Consider the following 22161-nt stretch of genomic DNA (forward strand, 5'->3'; position numbering starts at 1 on the left):
AGTACCTGAGGTGGTGGCCTACCTTGGGCTGTCTACCTCTTGAATTTTGAGAAATTAATTTCTATTTTGCTTTAGGACTAACTTTGGTTTCTGTTAAAACTGTGCTTAAAAGCTGATAAACCGGGTCATAGTAGGTACTTAATATTTAGTGAATGTTTCCCTGCTTATGGTTTAACTACCACTTATACTGTAAAACTTAGATATGCAAAATATTTGTCACTAGTTTTAATATGAATACAAACCTGTATACCCACCTATTTTCTCTCTTCTCAGAGTTCTTAAAATGACAGCTCAGATTCATTCTGAATTCCTAGCATTATCCCTGTATCTTTCTTTTTAAATGGTAGTTATGCAACCCAGAACTACCCCGAGAAAACTGATACTTTCATTTCGATCTCTTATTTTAAAAATGTCTACTTTTCAGGGCGCCTGGGTGGCTCAGTGGGTTAAAGCCTCTGCCCTCAGCTCAAGTCATGATCGCAGGGTCCTGGGATCGGGCCCCACATTGGGCTCTCTGCTCATCAGGGAGCCTACTTCCTCCTCTCTGCCTGCCTCTGCCTACTCTTGTCAAATGAATAAATAAAATCTTTAAAAAAAATAAAATGTCTGCTTTTCTCTGGTCTACTACCCAAGTCTGTATCATAACTCACCTGGACTACTGAAATTACTTTTGAAGGCATTTCCAAGCCTGGTCGGCTCCAAAGATCCATACACCCATATGATCTTGTTGAAAAATGAATCTAATCCATACCAACCTGCCTAAAAACCATTCAAAGGATTAATGAAAAGACCCAAGGCTGTGGGTTCTGCAAGGTCCTGAGTGGTCTAGCTCTTCTTCCTTCTGCCTCATCTCCTACTTTTCCCATCTCTTGGTGAACACCTTTGCTTAGACCTTGCTTTTCCACAGCTTGTCCTTCAGAGCTTGTCTCAGATGTCACCTTCCCAGTCTCCCTTTATTACATACTCTCTTTGCATTATGTCTCACTTTTGACAGGTGTGACCTTACACATATTCATGATTTTTTGATAAACGGGTCTCCCCTGTACGGGGCGCCTGGGTGGCTCAGTGGGTTAAGCCTCTGCTTTCGGCTCAGGTCATGATCTCAGGGTCATGGGATCCAGCCCCGCAAAGAGCTCTCTGCTCAGCAGGGAACTGCTTCCTCCTCTCTCCCTGTCTACTTGTGATCTCTCTGTGAAATAAATAAATAAAATCTTAAAAAAAAAAAATTGTCTCCCCTATAGATTTAAACATTGATTTTAGTTATTTCTAGTGCCTAGTATACTGTCAGGCCCATAGTTATTCTATAAATATTTGTTTAAAGACTGTTTTGTCGGGGCGCTTGGGTGGCTCAGTGGGTTAAAGCCTCTGCCTTCGGCTCAGGTCATGATCCCAGGGTCCTGGGATCGAGCCCCACATCGGGCTCTCTGCTCAGCAGGGAGCCTGCTTCTTCCTCTCTCTCTGCCTGCCTCTCTGCCTACTTGTGATCTCTGCCCGTCAAATAAATAAATAAAATCTTAAAAAAAAAAAAAAAGACTGTTTTGTCATCACAACTCCATAATCATCAAACCTACAACATGGGTAGAACATTACAAAATTACTCTGTGGATACTTGGCCTCTCCTTTCTCCTCTAAGGCCTTACCCTTGAACATAATGCAGCCTGGTGTGTCTGATGCTTGTAGGTTATGGGACCTCACTAGTTCCTTCAGACTGAAAAAAAACTCAAGCTTTTTCCTTCTCCAACACCACTGTATATGAACAAATGGAAGAATAAAGTGACTCCAAAAAGAACACCCTTATCTGCACCTCCAGAGATGACTGGAACACAGGGATTGAAGAAAACGCTTGTTTCCACTGCATTTATTACTAATATAAAAAATGTTAGAAAGAAAAAAAAATTCTCTCAGTTCTCCAACGGCTCTCATCCTTCCCTCTTGCCCACACAACTCCTGACCCATTTCTTCTGGGCCAGTTCAAAACCAAACCTGTTCACTGCCGTTTTCACAGAAAACAACCAGTACCAGGGATGTAGGGAAGAAGGTTAGATGAGGGCGACAGTACTGTCCAGGTTCCACCCAAAGGTAGGCCGGGTGGAGATTCACAGAATTCAGACAAAAGGGCTGGTGGCCTCACAATGACGTACTCTAACTAAAGGGGGCTGGAGAGGAAATAGGGTAGTCCATCAGAGGCTTCAGAGGACATCTCGTGGGCTTATGTCAAACCCAGAAAAACCAACACCAGGAGAATGGGGAGACTAGAGAGGCAGTCTTGTGGAAAGTTTCAAATTCTCCCATGTTGGGAGGTGTGGAAAGTCTAGAGGGCACCAAGAGCCTCACTCATTTTGGCAGAAAAACTTACTCTAGTGTTGGGAAGTCACAAAGATGCCACGGACACTGAGAAAGGCTACGTAGGAGGGGATGCACAGTTTCACAAAGCACAGTGATCACAGACCAGAGCGGTGGGGATCATGCTACTGACGAAGAAACTACAAAATCCAAAAGCAGGGAGAGTGGCCTTTCAGGGAGACTGTACCAGTCGTCCATATTTGACCCCAGGTCAACCTGGTTGACCTGCTCAGTTTCACAGAGCAACTGGCAACTTTGGGGGTAGGGGCTGTCACATAAAAAGGACTTAAAACAAGCAGCTAGAAGAAGGGAATGGTAGGAAACTGCTCCAGGGCTCTCAGGAATCGAAGGCAGTACCAGGGGCGAGGTGGACAGATGCACAAGAAACAGCACCAAAGAGGTTTCCTGTTCAGCAGTCAGTTGGCGATGGGGAAGAGGATCCAGGAGGCAGTTGAAGGGAGCAAAGATGGGGTCCTGAAGACGAGTCTCTGGAGGCTGGATCAGAAGAAAGCCCACATACTGGGCACCAGTGATGAAACACAGCTCTGGACCCCAAACTGGAAGGCTGTGGATAGGGGTGGGTGTCACTGACTGAGGGTGGTGGGTAGAACAGCCTCACAGTAGCCATCACAGGGCCACAGGGAAATATATGGCGACTAGGTCAGTGGGCTCCTTCCAGCCTGGATAGGAAGGCACAGTCTCACAGAGGAGGTCCATTGACACCTGGGTGGTAGAAGGCACAGAGGTCTTCATATCGACAGTGGCCCTTTTTGGCAAAGTGTCGGCAAACGGGGCGGTTGGATTTGTCTGTAAACAAATCAAAATTGAGCAGTTTAAAATAAAAGAAAGGAAAAAAATGTAAAAAAAGCAGAGAAAGAGAGGGCAGTCAGATTTTCTACTCCCTACCACTTCCAGACATTTTAGAATGGTAGTCATTTTCCTGGGAGAAAAACACATTCAGGGCTACTCTTACTTCAGAAGGACAAAGGACAACCCAAAAGAGAAGAGTCACAGGCATTTGGGGAGTGGTGGATATTAAATGTTATAGGCATAAGAAAAATGGACCTTACCTTCCATAACTTGGGGGCCATCCTTCGGCGGGCAGGTATTTTTGATAAGAGACCAACTTTTCAGCCTTCGAGGATTTCTCTGCTCTTTGTGAAAGCCTCCCCTGGAAGGAACCCCATGGCCTGGACCAGGAAAAGGAGGTTCAGTATTGGCCCCCCACCAACCACGACCATATGGCCCACACCTGGGGCCTAGGCCTCCCCGAATTGGGCCTCTACCCCGAGGAGGCGGTGGGAGACTCAGCAGTGGTGGAATCATTGGTCCTCTTGATCCTGGAGGACCTCTGTGAAGAGCTGAAGAGTAAGAGAGAAAGAAAGACATGGAAAGGTGATCAGTGGCCAGCTTAATTCTGATAAAGCAGCCCTGTGTTTTTGTTGTTTTACTTTTTATTGAAGTACAATATACATACATATACATACAGAAAAATACACCAATTTTAAATGTATAACTCAACTGCCATCAAAGTAAACACACCTGTGATTTTACCACCCAGGTGAAGGGATAGAGCCTTCTTAGCACTCGAAAATCCTCCCCACTTTGTGCCCCCCCCCCACTATTCCACCCTCCTCCCCAAAGGTAACCACTCTCCTGACTTCTAGCACCATAGGTTAGTTTTTGCCTGTTTTTGAACTTCGCATAAATGGAATCATACAGTCTGCATTCTTTTCTGTCTGGCTCCTTTCGCTCAACATCGTGTTTGTGAGATTCATCCAGGTTGCCTGTAGCAGGAGTTCGTTCATTTTCATTGCAGTGTAGTATCCCATTGCATGCACACACAACAACTTATTTATCCATTCTACTGATGGTGGACATGTGGGTGGATTCCAGTTTGGGGCTATAACGAAAAATGCTGCTATGAACATTTTTATACATGTCTTTGTTACACATATGTATGCATTTCTGTTGAGTATAAACGTAGTAGAAGTATTGTGGGGTCCTAGGGTATATGTATGCTGAAGTTTAATGAAGTCAAACTTTCTTTTTTAAAGTGACTGTACCAATTCATACTCCCACTGGCAATTGTTCCATAGTCTTGGACAATACTTGGTATTGTCAATTTTTTTCACTTTGCCATTCTGGGGAGTGTTTTTATTTTGTTTTGCTTTTTAATTGTGGTGGAATATGTAACATAAAATTTGCTGTCTTTTTTTAAAAAACTCTGCCCAATGTGGGGCTCGATCTCATAACTCTGAGATCAAGAGTCATATGCTCCACTGACTGAGCCAGCCAGGTGCCTAAGATTTGCCATTTAACTATTTTTAAGTGCATGTTTCAGTAGTGTTAAGTAAATTCTCATTGTTGTGAAACAGATCTCTTTAGAACTTTTCCATCTTGCAAAACTGAAACTCTATAGGTACTGAACAACTCTCCTTTTCCCCCTCCAATCAGCTCTTACTAACCACCATTCTACTTTGCTTCTATGAATTTGACTACTTTAAATACCTCATAAGTGGAATTATACATTTGTCTTTTTTTGACTGGCTTGTTTTATTTAGCAAGATGGCCTGAAGATTCATCCATACTGTAGCATGCAACAGGATTCCCTTCCTCTCTGGGGCTGAATACTATTCCATTGTAAGAAGATACCATATTTCCTTTAAAAAAAAAAAAAAAAAAGAAGAAGATACCATATTTTGTTTATTCTTCTGTCAATGGGCATTTAGATTGCCTCCAGCTCTTGGCTGTTGTAAATAATGCTGCTATGAATAGGAGTGTGCAAGTATCTCTTCAAGATCCTGCTTTCCATTCTTTTGGATATATACCCAGAAGTGGGAATGCTGGATCATGTGGTATTTCTATTTCTAACTTTTTCTGAGGAAACTCCATAGTGTTTTCCATAGAATTGCACCATTTTACAGTCTCACCAACAGTGCACAAGGGTCTTAACTTGAAGTGTTATGTTTTCATCTTGCAATTATTTAACAACTAATGATATTGAGTTCTTGTTCACATGTTCTTGGTCATTTAGATCTCGGTTTTTGAGAGAGAGCTGTTCTGGCACGTTGCCCATTTTTCCTAACAGGTTGTCTAAAAGAGGCCTGTGTATATTCTAGATTCAAGCTCTTCATTGGTTCTATTTGTTGCAAGTATCATCTACTCTATGACTTCCTATTAATTTCTTAATGGTATCATTTGATTAATAAAAGTTTAATGTAGTTCAGTTCATCAATCTTTAAAATGTTTATTATCTATTTAAGAACTGTTATCTCCTCCAAGACCATGAAAATATTTTTCTTTACTTTTAACACTTAGATCTATACTTCAGTTGGAGTTGATGTTTACATACCATATGAATAGGTCAGATTTCATCCCCCTCAAGAATACCCAATTAATCCAGCATCATTTATTGAAATGACCACTATTTCAGCTCCAACTTCATCATAAAAGAGGGGTCTACATACGTGCAGGCCTGTTACTGTACTTTTTGTACGAAGCTACTGACTTTTAGGTCTGTTGTGCCAACATCACACCATAACTACTACAGCTTTACAGTAAATTGTGACATTCAGGTAAGTCCTCCAACTTCAAGATTGTATTTGCATCTTTTGCATTTCCATGTAATAACACAGAATGTTTATTTCCATTATAGGGATTGATAGGGATTGTAACCAGGAATCCACTGAATCTACAGATCAATTTGGGAATAAGCGACATTTTTACAACACTGAGTTTTCCAATCTGTGAATATACATCTCTCCATTCATTTTTGAACAGAATCCCTTATCTTTTAGTTTTAAGTTCTCCTGGGTTTTAGTCCCTCCCTTGCCCCCTTCTCCAGGACTAATCAAAGAATCAGAGCCCCTCATCCTCACCTGACTTGGGGTCACCAGGCTTTCCATTGGCCATGGGGGGAGGGCCTAGAAGGCTGGGTGGTCCTAAGAGCAGACATGAAAATATAGTTATCAAAATGGACTAAAGTTATAATGATCCTGTCTTATGTTTTTCTACTAATTTCTTAATTCAATCTGTAAAGCCAGACACATTCTCAGTAGTGTTACATGTTCTCAGGTAAATCCACCTGCCCTTTCCTCAAAAAAAAGTTTCCAGTTTGGAAAAAAAAAATAAAAAAGTGGAGACTCAGTCAAGGAGTATAACGCGGTAAGACTATTTTACAGCTTTCTCTTTCCCTTAACCTAGTTGCTACCCAAAACATCCCGGGTCATTCCAGATGTAATCCAATCCTCCCTTTAACTGTTGGCCAATCAGAACGATCCCCCCCGCCCCCGGAGTAGTTCAGAGAAGGCAGCACTTCTATCTAGCTTCTCTGTGCAAGTCTGGCGGTAAACTGTTATCCTAGTCTTCGCAATCTGCAACCTCTCTAGGGCCCCCTCTCCCTTGCCGTTCTGCGACTGCGCACACGAGCTCTTTATCTTCTCCCCTGCCCTCTTCAGAAAGGTTAGAGGCCGGATCGAAGTTGAGGGGTCAAGGAAGAGAACTCGCTCAGGACTCCACACGACAGGATCCCATCCCCGCCCCAGTGTTTGCGCCCTTCCTCCTTCCGTTAGAGCCCCCTCCCCCGCACCTTTTCAGACCCTAACCCCTCGCCCTCGACCAACTGACAGGCATGTGCACACCCCTCCCGGGCTCCTCACCGATGGGACTCCCATCCTCCTCGTCTCCAGTCTCCTCCCGCTCTGGCAGCGGGGGCTGCTGCAGTGGCGGCGGCTGCTGCTGATTCTGCTTCTTTCGTTTGGGCATCGTGATTGCGGCAATGGCTGCAGCTGGATTTGGAGGGCAGTGAGGAAGGGGCACGCGGGGATTCTATTTCCGCTTCCGGTGAGTGCATGGAGAGGCTAATGCTCCCGCCATTTAACTTCCGGAAAGCTCCGGGGAGCTTTTATGCGTCAAATTCTATCATAAAACGCCTCCCTCGGTCTCTGCCAGGCACAGGAGCAGTCTCAAGGCTACTTTTTATTGCGTTCCTCTAAATGCTTTTAAAAATTCCTCTCTTCTCCCCTCGCAAAGAACCCACGACTGGCCGCTCACTGTGTGCCATAGAGTCGACAGGCTCTCGGGCCAGAAGGCCTGAGAGAGCTGTCGCACCTTAAGATCGCCACATCCGGACCCTGGTTACTATGGTAACGGCTGCAGGCACAACTTCGTGCCCTCTGACCTCTCTCCAAAAATCCTTGTCCCACCTGGGTTTCCTTCCTAGCCTGCCTTTGCCCTTACGATCTGTAAAGCTGCTCTTTACCACTACCTTGACAAGGAATTTGGGTCCCACGGCTCTTGAGACCGCTACCCGCCCCTCAAGACGTCTGGCCCCGCCCCCAGTGTAGACGAGCAACTCCACTCTATTCCTGGGACGCGCAGTCCAGTCTTTCCACTAAGGTCAAGCCCGGGGGGTGGGGGGCTGGGAAGTAGCTTCAGCGCAATCACGCTCTTTCTCCCAGGTGGTAGGACCCGCCCTCCGCTCCACCTCCCCCTCCAGGTGAGTGGTAGCTTCCCCCACCCCCCAGAGCGCAAGGTAGTGATGACACAAGTCCCCCCTCCTCCGAACGCGAGTTGGTAGCGTCCGTGACGAAATTAGCCTGATCCTCCCACGCGCGCCTCCTTCCTCGCCGCAGCTGCGCCTTCTCGGTGCCACTGACTCTCACGTGCAGTAGCGCACCCCGCATCCTGCTCTCGCCTCGCTCCTATAAAGAAGTGGCTGTATTTCCTTCGCTTTCCACCCAGGCCACAGTTAGGGTGGTGGGGGCAAATCGGCCAGGCCCGCCCGCTGACGTCACCTCATAGCCCCGCCCCCTCTAGGGTCCCAGGCCCTTGCGGCAGGGGGTGCCCGGGGGGGTGGGGGGGGAGTCAGTTGAGGCGGCGGGAGCTCGGCGGAGGGTGGGCCAGGGGACTGGTCCAGGCCATGCCGAGAAAGAAGCCCTTCAGCGTGAAGCAAAAGAAGAAGCAGTTGCAGGACAAGCGGGAGCGTAAGCGAGGTCAGTGCGGGAGCGAGGGGAGGGGGCGGGGCTCGGGTTCCCGGCACCTCTGGAAGGAGGGGTGTGCCCGCCGCACCCCTGCGGGGTGTGGGAGTGGGTGGTGGCCACGCGCAGACGATCGGGATTCTCTCACCCCAGTCTCCCTGGAAGGGGTGGGAAAGGATGGGGAATTGGGGGAGGGGAATCCCTCCAGCTCGAACGGGGCGCCATTCCCGCAGGTCCCTGGAGGAGGAATGACTCCCCCCACGCACATCCGGTAGGGTCTTGGGCAGGATGCTGGGAGGATCGGGCCTCAAAAGAAGTGGGGTGGTGTGAGGGGAAGCCACACAGACCGGGGAGGGGGGTCTTACCGCCCCTTAGAGCCGTCCAGTATTGGCGTCACCGCCTCCTCTCCGCAGGGCTCCAAGATGGGCTGCGATCCAGTTCCAACAGCCGCAGCGGGAGCCGGGAGCGACGGGAGGAGCAGACCGACACCTCGGACGGGGAGTCTGTGACCCATCATATCCGCAGGCTCAATCAGCAGCCTTCCCAGGGGCTGGGTCCTCGAGGCTATGACCCAAATCGGTGAGAGCAGGCTGGGGGCGCTGGCCGGGGCATCCCCGCCTACCCGGAAGTGAGAGCGTTGTTGGCTGGGGTGGGAGGGGGGAGCCTGCTGCTGGTCGTGGAGGGGGTGGGTCTGGGATGCCGTCCGTCTCTTGGCAGGCAGCTGGGCTCACGGGAGCCGGCCACAATCCTCCCTTGCCGGGCGGGGGCGGCTGGAGAGAGTTCTTGGCTTTTAAAAAAGCGAGGTTTAGAGAAGCGCAGAATATTGCGGGAGAGGGACTTGAGGGAGGTGGACTGAGAGGAGACTTGGACAACTTTGGAGAGAAAGCTCTATGAAGTTGTCTGCCCAGGAGGGGAGTTTGTGGCCATGGGATTGCAAGAGATGCTACGGTCCCTGTCCCATTAGATACCGGCTGCATTTTGAGCGAGACAGCCGGGAGGAGGTGGAAAGGAGAAAGAGGGCAGCCCGCGAGCAAGTGCTGCAACCTGTTAGTGCTGAGCTGCTGGAGCTGGACATCCGGGAGGTCTATCAGCCTGGCTCAGGTGAGAGCTCAACATCTGGGTATTTGGAAGAGGCAGTGGGTTGAGGGAAGGAACTTGGAAGAAGAAGATCTGACTGTGAGGGATGAGAGGTCTGGGATCCATTCTTGAGCCCTGAAACTATTCTGATTTACTTGGACTTTTTCCCAACTTCCCAGTTCTGGACTTTCCCCGACGTCCTCCTTGGAGCTATGAGATGTCCAAAGAGCAGTTAATGAGCCAGGAGGAACGGAGCTTCCAGGAGTACCTTGCAAAGATTCATGGGGCTTACACCTCTGAAAAACTCAGCTACTTTGAGCATAATCTGGAGGTGAGAATGAAGTGGGGACAGGAGTGGGGCATAGTGACCGTTAGTCACATTGGTCTGGGGTCAGGCAGGAGAGGAATTCTGGGCTTAGGTACTCTTCCACCAATCTTGTTTTTTCAGACATGGAGGCAGCTGTGGCGTGTGTTGGAGATGTCTGACATTGTCCTACTTATCACTGATATCCGACACCCAGTGAGTACTGGGGCTGAGGGTGACAAGGAGGATGGGGAGGAAGATTCTTGTGGGGTAAAGGGCGGAGGCAGGAGTTGGGAGATGGAAATGTCTTTCCTACCACATAGTGATGTCTGCAGTCAAGAAGTCAGTCCTTTGTTCATCAGTGTCACAGCTTGTCACTCCTGCTCAGGTTAACTGACTCTTTATTCCTTTGATGAAAAACTGTGTATCCTGTTTTCATTCCACCATAGCTAGACCAATAGGATGTTTTAGTGTGGAGCTCCAGGGGATTCTGTGAAGGCAGCCTGGGGCTCCTCCCTGCCCCACCACATCAGTCTCTATAGAATTCAGCCTTACATGGAAGACTAGGATGGTAGTTAAGGCTCTAAACTTGGCTGCTGGACACCTTTATGTTAACCTGGCTCTGCCACTCCATTGCTGTCCTCTAGTGGGAGAAAGGGAGGTCTGTGGGGACATTGAGCTTGGAAGTCCTTAATGGCCCATATATACACACTCCTACACATACGAATGTGTGTACTCACATGCACTCACACAGCCACATATGCTTATCACAAATCTACAGACATGTGCATGTGCATACATGCATCTAAATACGTGTAGATAGTTGTGTGCACACAAAAACAGGTATTATGAGTTTTATCCCAACCCTACTCTTATGCCTGACCCCAATCTTTACACCAGTGTGCTAGGTATCACTATTTCCTTGTCTTGTTTTTGGCTCATTTCCATCCCTAATCAGGACCTGTAAGAAGTCCCCCAGAGACAAATGCACAGGTATTGCTTACTGCTACTTTATTTTTCTAGTTCAGTTTTGCTAATTTACCCTTTTGCCCCTAGAATCTGCTACCCCCAGAGTCTTGTCTCTGAGTGGTACCTGGTGATTGGGGAACTAGAGGCAGAGAACTCTGGGTTGACCTCTCATTGCTCCCTCCTCTCGCCAACCCTGTCCCAGGTTGTGAATTTCCCACCAGCACTTTACGAGTACGTGACTGGAGAACTTGGGTTGGCCTTGGTCTTGGTCCTGAACAAGGTGGATCTAGCCCCACCAGCTCTCGTGGTTGCCTGGAAGCATTATTTTCACCAACACTATCCCCAGCTCTACGTAGTCCTTTTTACCTCTTTCCCTCGGGACCCCCGCACCCCACAGGACCCTAGTAGTGGTGAGTGGGCAATGAGAAAGGCAGCATGGGAGAGGTGGGGTGGCAGGGGACAACGGAGAATAGAGAAGCTTGTTGATGAAGGAGTACCTGATCTTGGGCCTAAGGGTGGTGGGTGAGCTGGGGTGTATAAGCCCAACACCTAACACTAAGCCTAACACTTGTGCCCTCTGATCTCAGTTTTGAAGAAGAGTCGGAGGCGGGGGAGAGGTTGGACTCGGGCCTTGGGGCCAGAGCAGTTGCTGAGAGCCTGTGAAGCCATCACTGCAGGAAAAGGTATATAGCTAAGAGGGAAGCTGTGGAAGGATATGGGGGAGACCCAAGACCTAAAGTCATTTTGCTTCCCTTCCCTGAAGTTAGTCCCTTCTATTATGGATGTAGTTGAGCACGCGGGAGAAGGATAGAAGAGGGAGCACAGGGGCACCTGGGTGGCTCAGTAGGTTAAAGCCACTGCCTTCGGCTCGGGTCGTGATCCCAGGGTCCTGGGATCAAGCCCCGCATCGGGCTCTCTGCTTAGTGGAGAGCCTGCTTCTCTCTCTCTCTCTTTCTCTGCCTGCCTCTTTGTCTACTTGTTATCTCTGTCTGTCAAATAAATAAATAAATAAAAATCTTAAAAAAAGAAGAGGAAGCACACATGGTGGCAACAAAGACAGCAGGTAGGCAGGAACCCCAGTGTTCTGTTGCTTTCAGTCTTCCCTGTATTTTTCCGAAACTCAACACAGGCCAAGAAGAATCTGTCATGTGGATTGGCACTCTCCAACTCCAGAGGGAGTTGTGCAGTACATAGTCTGTGCAATCATCTCTGGTAGCCCTGGGGAGAACCTTTATCATCTTCTTTCCTGAACAGTGGACTTGAGCAGCTGGCGAGAGAAGATTGCCCGAGATGTGGCTGGGGCCACCTGGGGAAATGGCTCTGGAGAGGAGGAGGAAGAAGAGGATGGACTTGCAGTCCTGGTGGAGCAGCAGACTGACTCAGCGATGGAGCCAACTGGCCCAACCCGGGAGCGCTACAAAGATGGGGTGGTGACCATTGGCTGTGTGGGTAAGGAAGTGGTGGCCCATGCGTGGTGGCCTACCCTGAGGTACAGAGTTTCAGAAAAGGAAGGTGTCAGCAATAGTGAAAAGGTCCTGGTGCCCTTGAGTTAAATTCAGGCTTAGCTCTTACTAATCTTGAGCAAGTTATTTACCCTTTCCGAGTCTTAGTTATTTTGGTTTTTAGAATGAGGATGCTGATACCCAATTAGAAGAACAGATGTGAGGAATGAAGAGAATAGCATAGGCAGAGCCCAAGGATGACTGACAAATAGTGTTACTAGTAATAATCACGATTGTTAAACTTTAACCTTTACGTAGTGCTTACTAGGTACCAAGCATTGTTCTAAATGATATATATCTTAACTGTTCCCATAGTCATAATCGGTCTGTGGTAGAGAAATCATTACGTCCTAGTAGGAGGTTAGTTAGCATTCATATCTTCTAACTCTTATCCCTTTAAGTCTGTTGTCAAGGAGAATTTCCCTGAATTAAGAGCTTTGTCTCCATTCTTGGTGGGGAAGAAAGGAATGTATGATTAGGACCCAGGCCCCTTCCCTTTGTTGATGGGAGCCGTAAGAAGTGACGTGGGCAAAGTTGTGGCATTGAGGTGATAGGGGAATCAAATTAAGGAAAGCAGAGTAGTTAGTTGGGCTCCTTGGAAACATTCCTGAGTTAGTCCCCTTTTTGTCTTGGGAACAACCTACCTGATTGCTGACAGATGGCACCCTCTCCAGTCATTTCCCCCTGCTTCTCCCTGGCGAGGGTAGGGGGGGTGGGGTGTCCACTCTTAAAGACTCTGCAATACCTGTGTGCAGTAGCTTACATCACAGTGATGCAAGGGAGAGCATTTTCTGTGGCATAGGCAGTCCTGAGCTTGGATTTACTTCTAGTTATCGACTGATGTTTTGCTAAGTGCCGGGTGCTGTTCCAGGAGCAGATAATGCTGCCGTGAAAGTGGCAGAAAGGTCCCTACTCTCACAGAGCTTATTGCCTTGGAAATAAATAGATTCATGACTTGAAGCCATATTATTTAGGGACAATGAAAGGGGATAGAGAGTGACCCAGAGAGGAGGGTTCTCATGTAAAGTCCCCTTTGAGAAGAGCCCGGCATGTTGAGAGGAATAACCATTTGGAGATAAGGGAAAAGGGCCTTCCAGGCCAAGGGATTAGTAAATGAAAAGATCTAGATGTCGGAGCAAGCTTGGTGATTATGGGACAAGCCAGTGTCAGAGCACTGGGAGATGGGAGCCATGGGGATGAGTAAGATCGAGGAGAGGGGCAGGACTTGAGAGTTCGTGGTCTGTAAAAGGAGCTGGGTATAGAGCTGGGTCATAGTATCTCAGTTGGGTAAGAAGGGAAGTGAGGACATGAGTTCAGTATGGAATAGTGGGTCAAAAATTTACTGGAAATGAGGAACAGAGTAAGTGAGCTGGAATGACGGGGTATCAGGGCAGAGAGAGTGGTGCTTGCAGTTGAGATTTTAGAAGCGTGAATTGACCAGATCCAGAGTATGACTATGGCAGTGGGTAGTTGAGGAAATGACCTTCGGAAGATAGATGCTGGCACTCAGAGGCCAGAGTATTAAACAGGCCACCTGTGCGGATACCAAGGTCACCCAAAATATTAGAGGTAGTCCTGAAGAGAGTGGCAGTGAGCCTCGAGGCTTTCCCGTCTTCTCCTTGGAGAAGTTGTGATGATTATGAGCTGCATGTCTTACTTGTGTTGGGCATTTAGTGTACCACAGGCACTGAACCACACAGTTGTATTTAATCCTGACCACTTTGAGCTTGAAGGTATCTGTACTTGTAAGATGAGGAAACAGGCTCAGAAATTGAAGTAAATTGCCTTGAGGTTATAAAGCTGATAAGTGGAGAGGCCAGGATTCAACCCTGGCAGCCCAGAATCTGATTTGAAACTTGCAAGGTTGTATCACTTTGTTAATTTCCTTCCATCCTTCCTTCCTTCATAAGATTGATTTATTTATTTGACAGGAAGTCAGTGGGAGAGGAAACACAAGCAAGGGAAGTGGGAGAGGGAGAAGCAGGCTTCCTGCTGAACAGGAAGCCCTATACGGGGCTTGATCCCAGGATGCTGGGACCCTGAGTTGAGCCCAAGGCATATGCTTAGTGGCTGAACGACCCAGGCACCCCCTCTTCTTTAATTTCTGTGCCTTACTTCCCTTCTTATAGTTATAGCACCATATCCTGCCTGACGCAGAGTAGGGAACTGTCTAATGTTAATTTTTCTTGCCTTTCTAAGGTTTCCCCAATGTGGGCAAGTCCTCGCTGATCAACGGTCTGGTAGGCAGGAAGGTCGTGAGTGTCTCCAGAACACCTGGCCACACCCGATACTTTCAGACCTACTTTCTCACCCCCTCTGTGAAGCTCTGTGACTGCCCCGGCCTCATATTCCCATCCCTTCTGCCCAGGCAGTTACAGGTATGAGGGCAGAGGGGGCAGGAAAGGAGAGGAGGCAAGAGGTCAGGAACAGACTGAGCATTCTTAATTTGCCCTCAGGTTCTGGCGGGGATCTACCCCATTGCCCAAATCCAGGAGCCATACACCGCCGTGGGCTACCTAGCCTCTCGAATTCCTGTGCAGGTCCTGCTCCACCTGCGCCACCCAGAGGCCAAGGATCCCTCAGCGGAACACCCCTGGTGTGCCTGGGACATCTGTGAAGGTGGGCTCTATGTTCTTGGTTTCTCCTCCCCTTACCCTGAACCCTGTCCTATCTCCTCACCTGTCCTCACAGGTTCTGCCATTGATGAAGCACCTGGCTGCTCATGCCTGGATTTCTGTCGTGGGGCCAGCAAGATTAGTGGTCTGGGATGATCTGTAGAAAACTGGAAGGACTGTGTTACAAGAATGGGGTGATGGTAACTGGGCCCAGTTAATGGCTTCCCTCCCTACTCTTCTTTTCTCTCTCCAGCCTGGGCAGAGAAACGTGGTTATAAGACAGCTAAGGCAGCCCGGAACGATGTGTACAGAGCAGCCAATAGCCTCCTACGGCTGGCACTGGACGGCCGCCTCAGCCTGTGTTTTCATCCCCCGGGCTACAATGAACAGAAAGGTCAGACAGCCACTGTTCTTGTGTTACTATGTAGGCAAAAGGTTGCAGGTTCTGTGGCTACACAGAGCGAGGGTTAGACCTGGATTCTATACCTGTTTGTCAGCTCTATGTTACTAAGCATCTTTGAGATAGTTTCCTGATCTGCAAAACCTGGATGATAGTTGTCCTCTGGCAAGGTGATGGTAGAGAGTAGAGTTAATATATGCAGAGCTTCTGTTCAGTGCCCAGCACATGGGAATTTGAATGAATGAATGAATGAATGAATGAATGCCAGCAGCTGCAAAACCGATTGTTACTCTTAGTCTTTGCCTCTTCTCCATCTTTCTTTGGCTTTAGTTCCTCGCTTAAAACTTTCCTCTGTTCTTTTCTTGTTTTGGTTCCCCAGGCACCTGGGAGTCCCATCCAGAGACCACAGAGCTGGTGGTTTTGCAGGGCAGGGTGGGGCCAGCTGGTGACGAGGAGGAGGAGGAAGAAGAAGAGCTGAGCAGCTCCTGTGAGGAGGAGGGAGAGGAGGACCGGGATGCGGATGAGGAGGGGGAAGGGGATGAGGACACCCCAACTTCAGCTCCAGGGTCCAGCCTGGCTGCTCGAAACCCTTATGCCCTACTGGGAGAGGATGAGTGCTGAGTTCCTACCTTGCGCCATCTTCTCCACCCAGTATCTCTGCTTTTGAACTGTCCTGGGGGTACCTCCCCTCTGCTGCCCCAATTGTGAATAAAGATGGTCTGCTTTATAACCCCTTCCCCGAATGGACTGAGGTGAGAGCGGCTGTTTTAGCCGACAGCTGTGGGAAACCTCTCTCCTCTTCTCCTTTCTTTCCCCTCTTTGGGAAGGAAGAGTTCTCTTAGGGGTTAATTCACTGGGTTGTAAGGCTATGAAATCCACTGTCTTTGCTCACTCTTCTACTCTGTACCTTATGAATCCCAGTATCAACATGGGGAGGGGAAGTCACTTCAGGCTTTGAGGCCAGGTCTAAATCCAACCCTCTTTTGGAGTTTGTGCCATTCCTTTTCAGATTTGAGCAGCAGCTGTGTGTGCCCCCTGCTGCTAGACCTGGGTCTATTAGGTTCTAGTAGTAGTACTACTATTTGGAGCAGAAGTGGTAAGAGATGTGACAAGCTGATGTCGCCATGTGAGTTTTATAGGACTTATTGAAATTCAACAAATACTTATCAAGGGCTAGCTGTGTGTCTGGATCTCTGCTAAGCACTAAGCGTATAAAAATGTGTAGATAGGGCCTTCCCTAAATGTGCAGCCTGGCCATGATTAAGACCCCATTCTCAGGCACCCAAGTTTTTAGATGAAGAAGAGTGTGATGTTTTCTAAATCTTTGAGGTTAATACGCTATCATTCTAGGACTTCGTGTTGATAGAAGTTTTTAGTTAAGACAATGTTTGTGAAGATGGTGATTAAATGTGTACAAGTAGCATCTTAATTACTGGCAACAAGTAATGTGCACATTCATGATTTAAGCAGACCAGCCCTTTAAGTACAGTGTTAAGCTTCATTATTTAAAAGCCCATATGCCCTAAAAGTCTATGAGATTGATCGAGGGCACAGAGATAGTTTTTTGAATCCTATTTAGCCTGGGCTGGGGCTAGAGAAAAGATGATCACTGCAGGGTCTGTGCTAGAACTCAGCAGGTAGCCAGAGCTGTCTTGGGCCTCTCAGCAGTAGTCAGCCATCCTATGAGTCAGAGCATCTGAAGATTTCCTGTACTCCTTTGTTAAGCAAGCAGCCAGACTCCTAGACTTAATTATTGGAAAAAGGGAGAATGGGATTTGTTGACTGGCACAGTGTTGTCTGAGTTAAGCATTAGCAAAAAGTATTTTTAATGGGCTGACAAACCTATACTGTTAGGTGCAAGAATGAGGAGAAGATGGAGTAACAGATTCCTTCTCTTCGCTCTAAAGCATCTTCTGCAGAATCTAGGTCACTGGGCAGTTTTCTGTTATGCCAGTAGAAACCCAGTCAGTCCAGGAGTGAAGGAAATGAAGTATATTTACAAGAGGCTGATATGTTTGGCTTTTGAGTCCTGGTCAACATTCCCCCAAGCTCACAGTGTATTGGTCCCAGTAAAGAGGTAAGTCCTGGAATTTCAAGTCCAGTGCAGAGATAAAATACTGTCAGTATGTGAATGTACTTGAAGGTTACTCAAAATGTGCGGTAAAAGAGAAAAAGTCCCAATTAGAGAAAAGCCCACTTATCTCCCACCCTGGGCTCTTTAGCCTCAAGGCTGACTCTTAGGATGGAAGAAAGGAGCTCAGGCTCAGCTTCCTCTAAAGGTTAATGATGTTTAGGAAAGCAGGGGATTTATCTGCTTCTAGAGGTAGGGACATTGGAGTGTTCTCAAGAAATGGAGGAAAGGGAGAAAATCACATTTCTTCCTGTTCCCTCCCCACCTCCTCTGCAGTGCTGCCTCTCTTCACTTTTATCTCTTGGCTGTCTCCTGAATTTCACCAGAGTTTTTGGGAGAGTCTGGGTGTGGGGATGAAAAGGTGAGACCTGGAGCTGGAGGGGAAGCTGAAGAGGAGAGATTTTTTTTTAAAAGATTTTACTTACTTATTTTTAATATTTATTTATTTATTTATTTATTTATTTATTAATTATGTATTTGTTTCAGAGACAGAGATCACAAGCAGGGGGAGTGGCAGGCAGAGGGAGAAGGAGGCTCCTGCTGAGTAAGGAGCCCAATGCGGGACTTGATCCCAGGACCCTGGGGTCATGACCTGAGCAGAAGGCAGAGGCTTTACTGGCTTTACTGACTGAACCACCCAGGTACCCAAGGTGGGTGGTGGGGGAGGGGTATGCTGAACACCTAGAAAGAGGTGACATCCACCATGTGCTATACTATAAATTATTTTCCCAGGCCCCTGTCAGTGACTCACTGTAGCAAAAAAAGACCGGGAAAAGAACTCTCTTAGCAGCAAACAGATTCAGAGAAGAACAAATAATACCCTAATACCAGTACCTGGGGCTGAGGGTTGAAACTAACTAATAAAAGGGTCAAAAGAAACCAGGGGTCCAATCTCTCTTCAATGCTGAAATACCCAAAACCCCTGTCTTCACACCCCTTAGCCTAAGTCATATCTACTTGAGGATATTTGACTGTAGCAGTTCCCATTGCTACTGGCCAGTGTCTTTCTCTCTCTGAGTTTACTTGTGCTATCTCTGCACCCAATGTGGGGCTCAAACTCATGACCCTGAGATTAAGAGCCACATGTTCTCACAACTAAGCCAGCTAGGCACCTCTCTGGTCAGTCTCTTGATGGAGAGAACTCAGTCCTTCTCTCATTTGTGCTGACATTCTATTTAGACATCAAGGAACTTCCTTCCCAGCATCCCTTTTTTCAGACTCAGGGTTTTTTTTGTTGTTGTTTTTTTGTTTTGTTTTGTTTTTTAAGATTTTATTTATTTGAGACAGTACCAGTGGAATGGGGAGGGTAGGGGGCAGACAGAGGGAAAGGGAGAAACAGACTCCTCACTGAGCAGGGAGCCAGAGAAGGGGCTCAATTCCAGGATCCTGGGATCATGATCTGAGCCAAAGGCAGACATGTTAACTGAGTCACCCAAGCGCCCCATCAGACTGAGTTCTAATACTGCTTCTGGGACAAGGTAGCTATGTGCAGTCTAGGGTTCAATCACCTGGGCCTCTATTTCTTAATTTCTTAGGATCACTGAAAACAATCAACAAAAGTTGGTTGAAAAGTGTATGTGCCAGGCATGCTGAGTTTTCTGGAACAAAGACATTGAATAAGGCATAGACTATACCCTCAAGGAGTAAAACAGCTAGATACTAATACAATAATTCTATAGCACTATGTAAATTAATTACATGTATCCATTGAACTTGAACTATAATCACAGAAGGATTCATTCACCCACTGAACATTTGTTGAGCAATCACTATTTGGCAATTGCTAAGTGGTAACTGATATAGAAGTGGTCCTTTGTGGGACTCATGATTTATTGGAGAGTGGAAACAAATACAGAGTTACCAAAAAAGTGTAATAAATGCTGTAAGAAGGGTCATACAGGATCGCCTGGGTTAGTGGTGGCTCAGGAGAGGGTCTTGGGATGCTAATCAGGAAGGAGCGGTGGACAGGGCTGGAAGCTGTGTTTGTATAGCAAGATTGAAAAAATCAGTAGTCTATCGTAAACAGTTACTGTGACAATAGTCAACAGGGGCAGCTAAGCCAGTCGTGAGTCAAAGGAAACCTATAGGAACAGAGGTCCAAGCTGAGGCCTGAAGACTGAAGACTGATTAGTAGGAGTTAGCCAGGCATTGAGAAGACAAGAGTATTCCAGAGGGGACATCAAAGGTCAAGGAACAAGCACAAAACAAACTGGGAGGACCAATATGTTCAGCATCACTTAGGGGCTTATGGTGCAAAGGAGAGGTGGGGAAAGGTGAGGCTGGAGAGGGAGGCTTGGGCCAGCTCTTGCTAGGCCTTGTCAGCCATGATAAGAAGGAGTCTTTATCCAGTGGAATAGTGGAGAGCTTTAAGCCTAAGAACAGGGAGAGATTTGTGACTTCGATCACTTTGCAGCATGGAGACTTACTCGTCAGAGAGAATCAGAAAGAGATCGCAAACAGGGAGAGTGGAAGGCAGAGAGAGAAGCAGGCTCCTGCTGAGCAAGGAGCTTCTGCAGTGATCCCAGGGGAAGAGAATGGAAACTAGAATTAAGGTAATGGCTGATGGAAAGAAGAGGAATAGTTTTATGGGGTGCTTAGATAAAGTTAATGTCTAGGGAATCATTTTGCAATGTGGGGGAGGGAAAGGGACAAGTCAAGATTGCATATCTTGTTTCTGACTTGACAACTGGGTGGGTGACACCATTTTCTGCAACAAGATTTATTCCAGTGGAACTTGGAGGAAGTTCATGGCTGCAGACAGATTTAATGGGTGGCATCAACACACAGAGGGAGGAGAGTAATGGAGATAGGCCTCAGAAAATGTATAGCATGAGAAGAGAAGAGAGCTAAGGAAGAAAGTGAACATACACCAAAGTGACAGCAGGGGAAGAGAAGCCAGTAGACAGAATGAAACCTGGAAAGTGTGTTGTGGTGAAAGCCCGGGTAAGAAGGAAGGGTAAAGTGTGGAATGCTCTTGAGGAGTGATGACACCAAGAATGAGGAGTGGCCACTGGTTTGGCAACAAGGAGCCTTGGTGATCTTGGTGGGAGCAGTTCTGATCTGAAATCAGAAGCCCCAGATGTCAGGCCATGGAGGAATAATTTGGAGGAAAGAAATGGAGGCAGTGGAGGAAGGGATACAATTTTAAATAAATTTGGCCATAATTGCAAGGGAAGAAAAATTGAGGGAGCAGAGTATATAGAACTGAGGAAACTTTTTTCTTTTTTGTGAAGTTTTGAGTGTTTTCATATGCTGTTAAGAAGAAGGATCAAGGGGCACCTGGGTGGCTCAGTGGGTTAAGCCTCTGCCTTCGGCTCAGGTCATGATCCCGGGGTCCTGGGATCAAGTCCCGCATTGGGCTCTCTGCTCGGCGGGGAGCCTGCTTTCCCCTCCCTCTCTGCCTGCCTCTCTGCCTACTTGTGATCTCTCTCTCTGTTAAATAAAGAAATAAAAAAAATATTAAAAAAAAAAAGTAAAATAAAAAAATAAAATTAAATTAAAAAAAAAGAAGGATCAATAAAAGACGAAGAAGAACAAGAACAAGAAGAACAAGAAGGATAAAGTGAGGAGGAAAAGTTGGAAATGCAGGAAAGTAGGGATTAGAATGGAACAAGCCCCATAGAGTGGAAGATGGTGGACTGAGAGTCCTCGTGCAGAGTTCCCTCCCACAGGAGCCCAGTAGCTTCTGTCTTAATAGAAGAAAATTAGCACTATCAGCTGGTCTGCACTGGGATGGCTCAACCAGTTGTTAGAACACTTCTGTACCAGTTAGTGTGTAGTATAAGAGTAAGTACATAAGCAGTAAACATAATTAGCAAAATAAATTCTATGAACTCATCAATTCAAGCTAATTAAGAGATTGCAACAGCATTGATTAAAGGTTTTCCAGCTACACCGACAGAGGACACCTGGCAGTGTCCTCTGTCGGTGCAGTGGCATCACTGCAGGCTGAGAGCTGCTTTTAATACATATGAAGCATTCTTTAAAATTGCCTTTTAGGGCGCCTGGGTGGCTCAGTGGGTTAAGCCGCTGCCTTCGGCTCAGGTCATGATCTCAGGGTCCTGGGATCGAGTCCCGCATTGGACTCTCTGCTCAGCAGGGAGCCTGCTTCCTCCTCTCTCTCTGCCTGCCTCTCTGCCTACTTGTGTTCTCTGTCAAATAAATAAATAAAATCTTTAAAAAAAAATAAATAAAATAAAATTGCCTTTTAAAATTATCTTTGAAGTAAGGAGTTGCTACTGCCTCTAAATAGTTTAGCTGCTATTTTGATTTTATTGCTAGTACATTGTCATTCTTGTGCCATTAAGTTGCAGTGTTTTAATATTTACAAATTCAAGAATTTTTAATAAAATACTAAAATCAAACTTGGGTAAAGAGACAGCAAAGTTTGGATATGTTTCTTAATGTGTCTTTTGAATTATCAAAGTGAGAATCGCTTGATTGCTGAGGAGAACAAAAAAGCAATATTAATGGGATGTATCCTGAAATATCTTCCATTATTTTTTTCCATATATATATATATATATATATATATATATACACATATGTATGTGTGTGTGTATATATATGTATGTGTATATATATATACACACACACGTATGTGTATATATATTCCATTATATTTTTCCATTATTTTTACAAAATTAATATGAAAATTATTTCCAACTTTTAATTTCTTTTAATTAATTAATTAATTTGACAGAGAGAGTAAGAGAGGAAACACAAGCAGGGGAAGTGGGAGATGGAGAAGCAGGCTTCCCACTGAGCAGGGAGCCTGATGCAGGGCTTGATCTCAGGATCCCGGGACCATGACCTGAGTCAAAGGCAGACATTTAATGA

At 46.7% G+C, this 22161-nt stretch overlaps 2 protein-coding genes across 3 annotated transcripts; one reads left to right on the forward strand and one right to left on the reverse strand.

Annotated features, from left to right (window-relative positions):
• Nucleotides 1-1830: 1830 nt before the first annotated feature.
• PRR3 (proline rich 3) lies at nt 1831-7209 on the reverse strand. 2 transcript variants are annotated; one of them, XM_032338132.1, is made up of 5 exons: nt 7005-7209; nt 6225-6287; nt 4064-4246; nt 3414-3704; nt 1831-3150 (listed from the first exon to the last, which is right to left on the reverse strand). In XM_032338132.1, exons 1-5 carry the CDS (start codon nt 7108-7110, stop codon nt 3044-3046), a joined length of 750 nt encoding a protein of 249 aa, XP_032194023.1. In that variant the 5' UTR covers nt 7111-7209; the 3' UTR covers nt 1831-3043. The 2 variants fall into 2 exon arrangements, with proteins under 2 accessions (XP_032194023.1, XP_032194024.1); XM_032338133.1 differs by lacking the exon at nt 4064-4246.
• On the forward strand, nt 7205-15925 carry GNL1 (G protein nucleolar 1 (putative)). The gene is made up of 13 exons (XM_032338074.1): nt 7205-7490; nt 7806-8339; nt 8738-8903; nt 9289-9425; nt 9581-9732; nt 9850-9921; nt 10877-11084; nt 11262-11357; nt 11929-12123; nt 14376-14554; nt 14633-14795; nt 15045-15185; nt 15571-15925. The coding sequence occupies exons 2-13, from the start codon at nt 8267-8269 to the stop codon at nt 15810-15812; spliced, it is 1824 nt and encodes a 607-aa protein (XP_032193965.1). The 5' UTR covers nt 7205-7490; nt 7806-8266; the 3' UTR covers nt 15813-15925.
• Nucleotides 15926-22161: the final 6236 nt, after the last annotated feature.

This window comes from Mustela erminea, chromosome 4, assembly GCF_009829155.1.
Source record: "Mustela erminea isolate mMusErm1 chromosome 4, mMusErm1.Pri, whole genome shotgun sequence".
In the NCBI taxonomy this organism is placed as follows: Eukaryota; Metazoa; Chordata; class Mammalia; order Carnivora; family Mustelidae; genus Mustela; species Mustela erminea.

Bases quoted from the DNA above. Each gene is read 5' to 3' on its own strand.
- PRR3 (XM_032338132.1), bottom strand. From the start codon at position 7,110: ATGCCCAAACGAAAGAAGCAGAATCAGCAGCAGCCGCCGCCACTGCAG. The intron at 6,288-7,004 runs GTGAGGAGCCCG...GTCTGCTCTTAG, and splicing joins GGAGGATGGGAGTCCCATCG to GACCACCCAGCCTTCTAGGC. The intron at 4,247-6,224 runs GTGAGGATGAGG...TTTTCGTTATAG, and splicing joins GCCTGGTGACCCCAAGTCAG to CCCCAAACTGGAATCCACCC.
- GNL1 (XM_032338074.1), top strand. From the start codon at position 8,267: ATGCCGAGAAAGAAGCCCTTCAGCGTGAAGCAAAAGAAGAAGCAGTTG. The intron at 9,922-10,876 runs GTGAGTACTGGG...ACCCTGTCCCAG, and splicing joins TCACTGATATCCGACACCCA to GTTGTGAATTTCCCACCAGC. The intron at 15,186-15,570 runs GTCAGACAGCCA...TTGGTTCCCCAG, and splicing joins GGGCTACAATGAACAGAAAG to GCACCTGGGAGTCCCATCCA.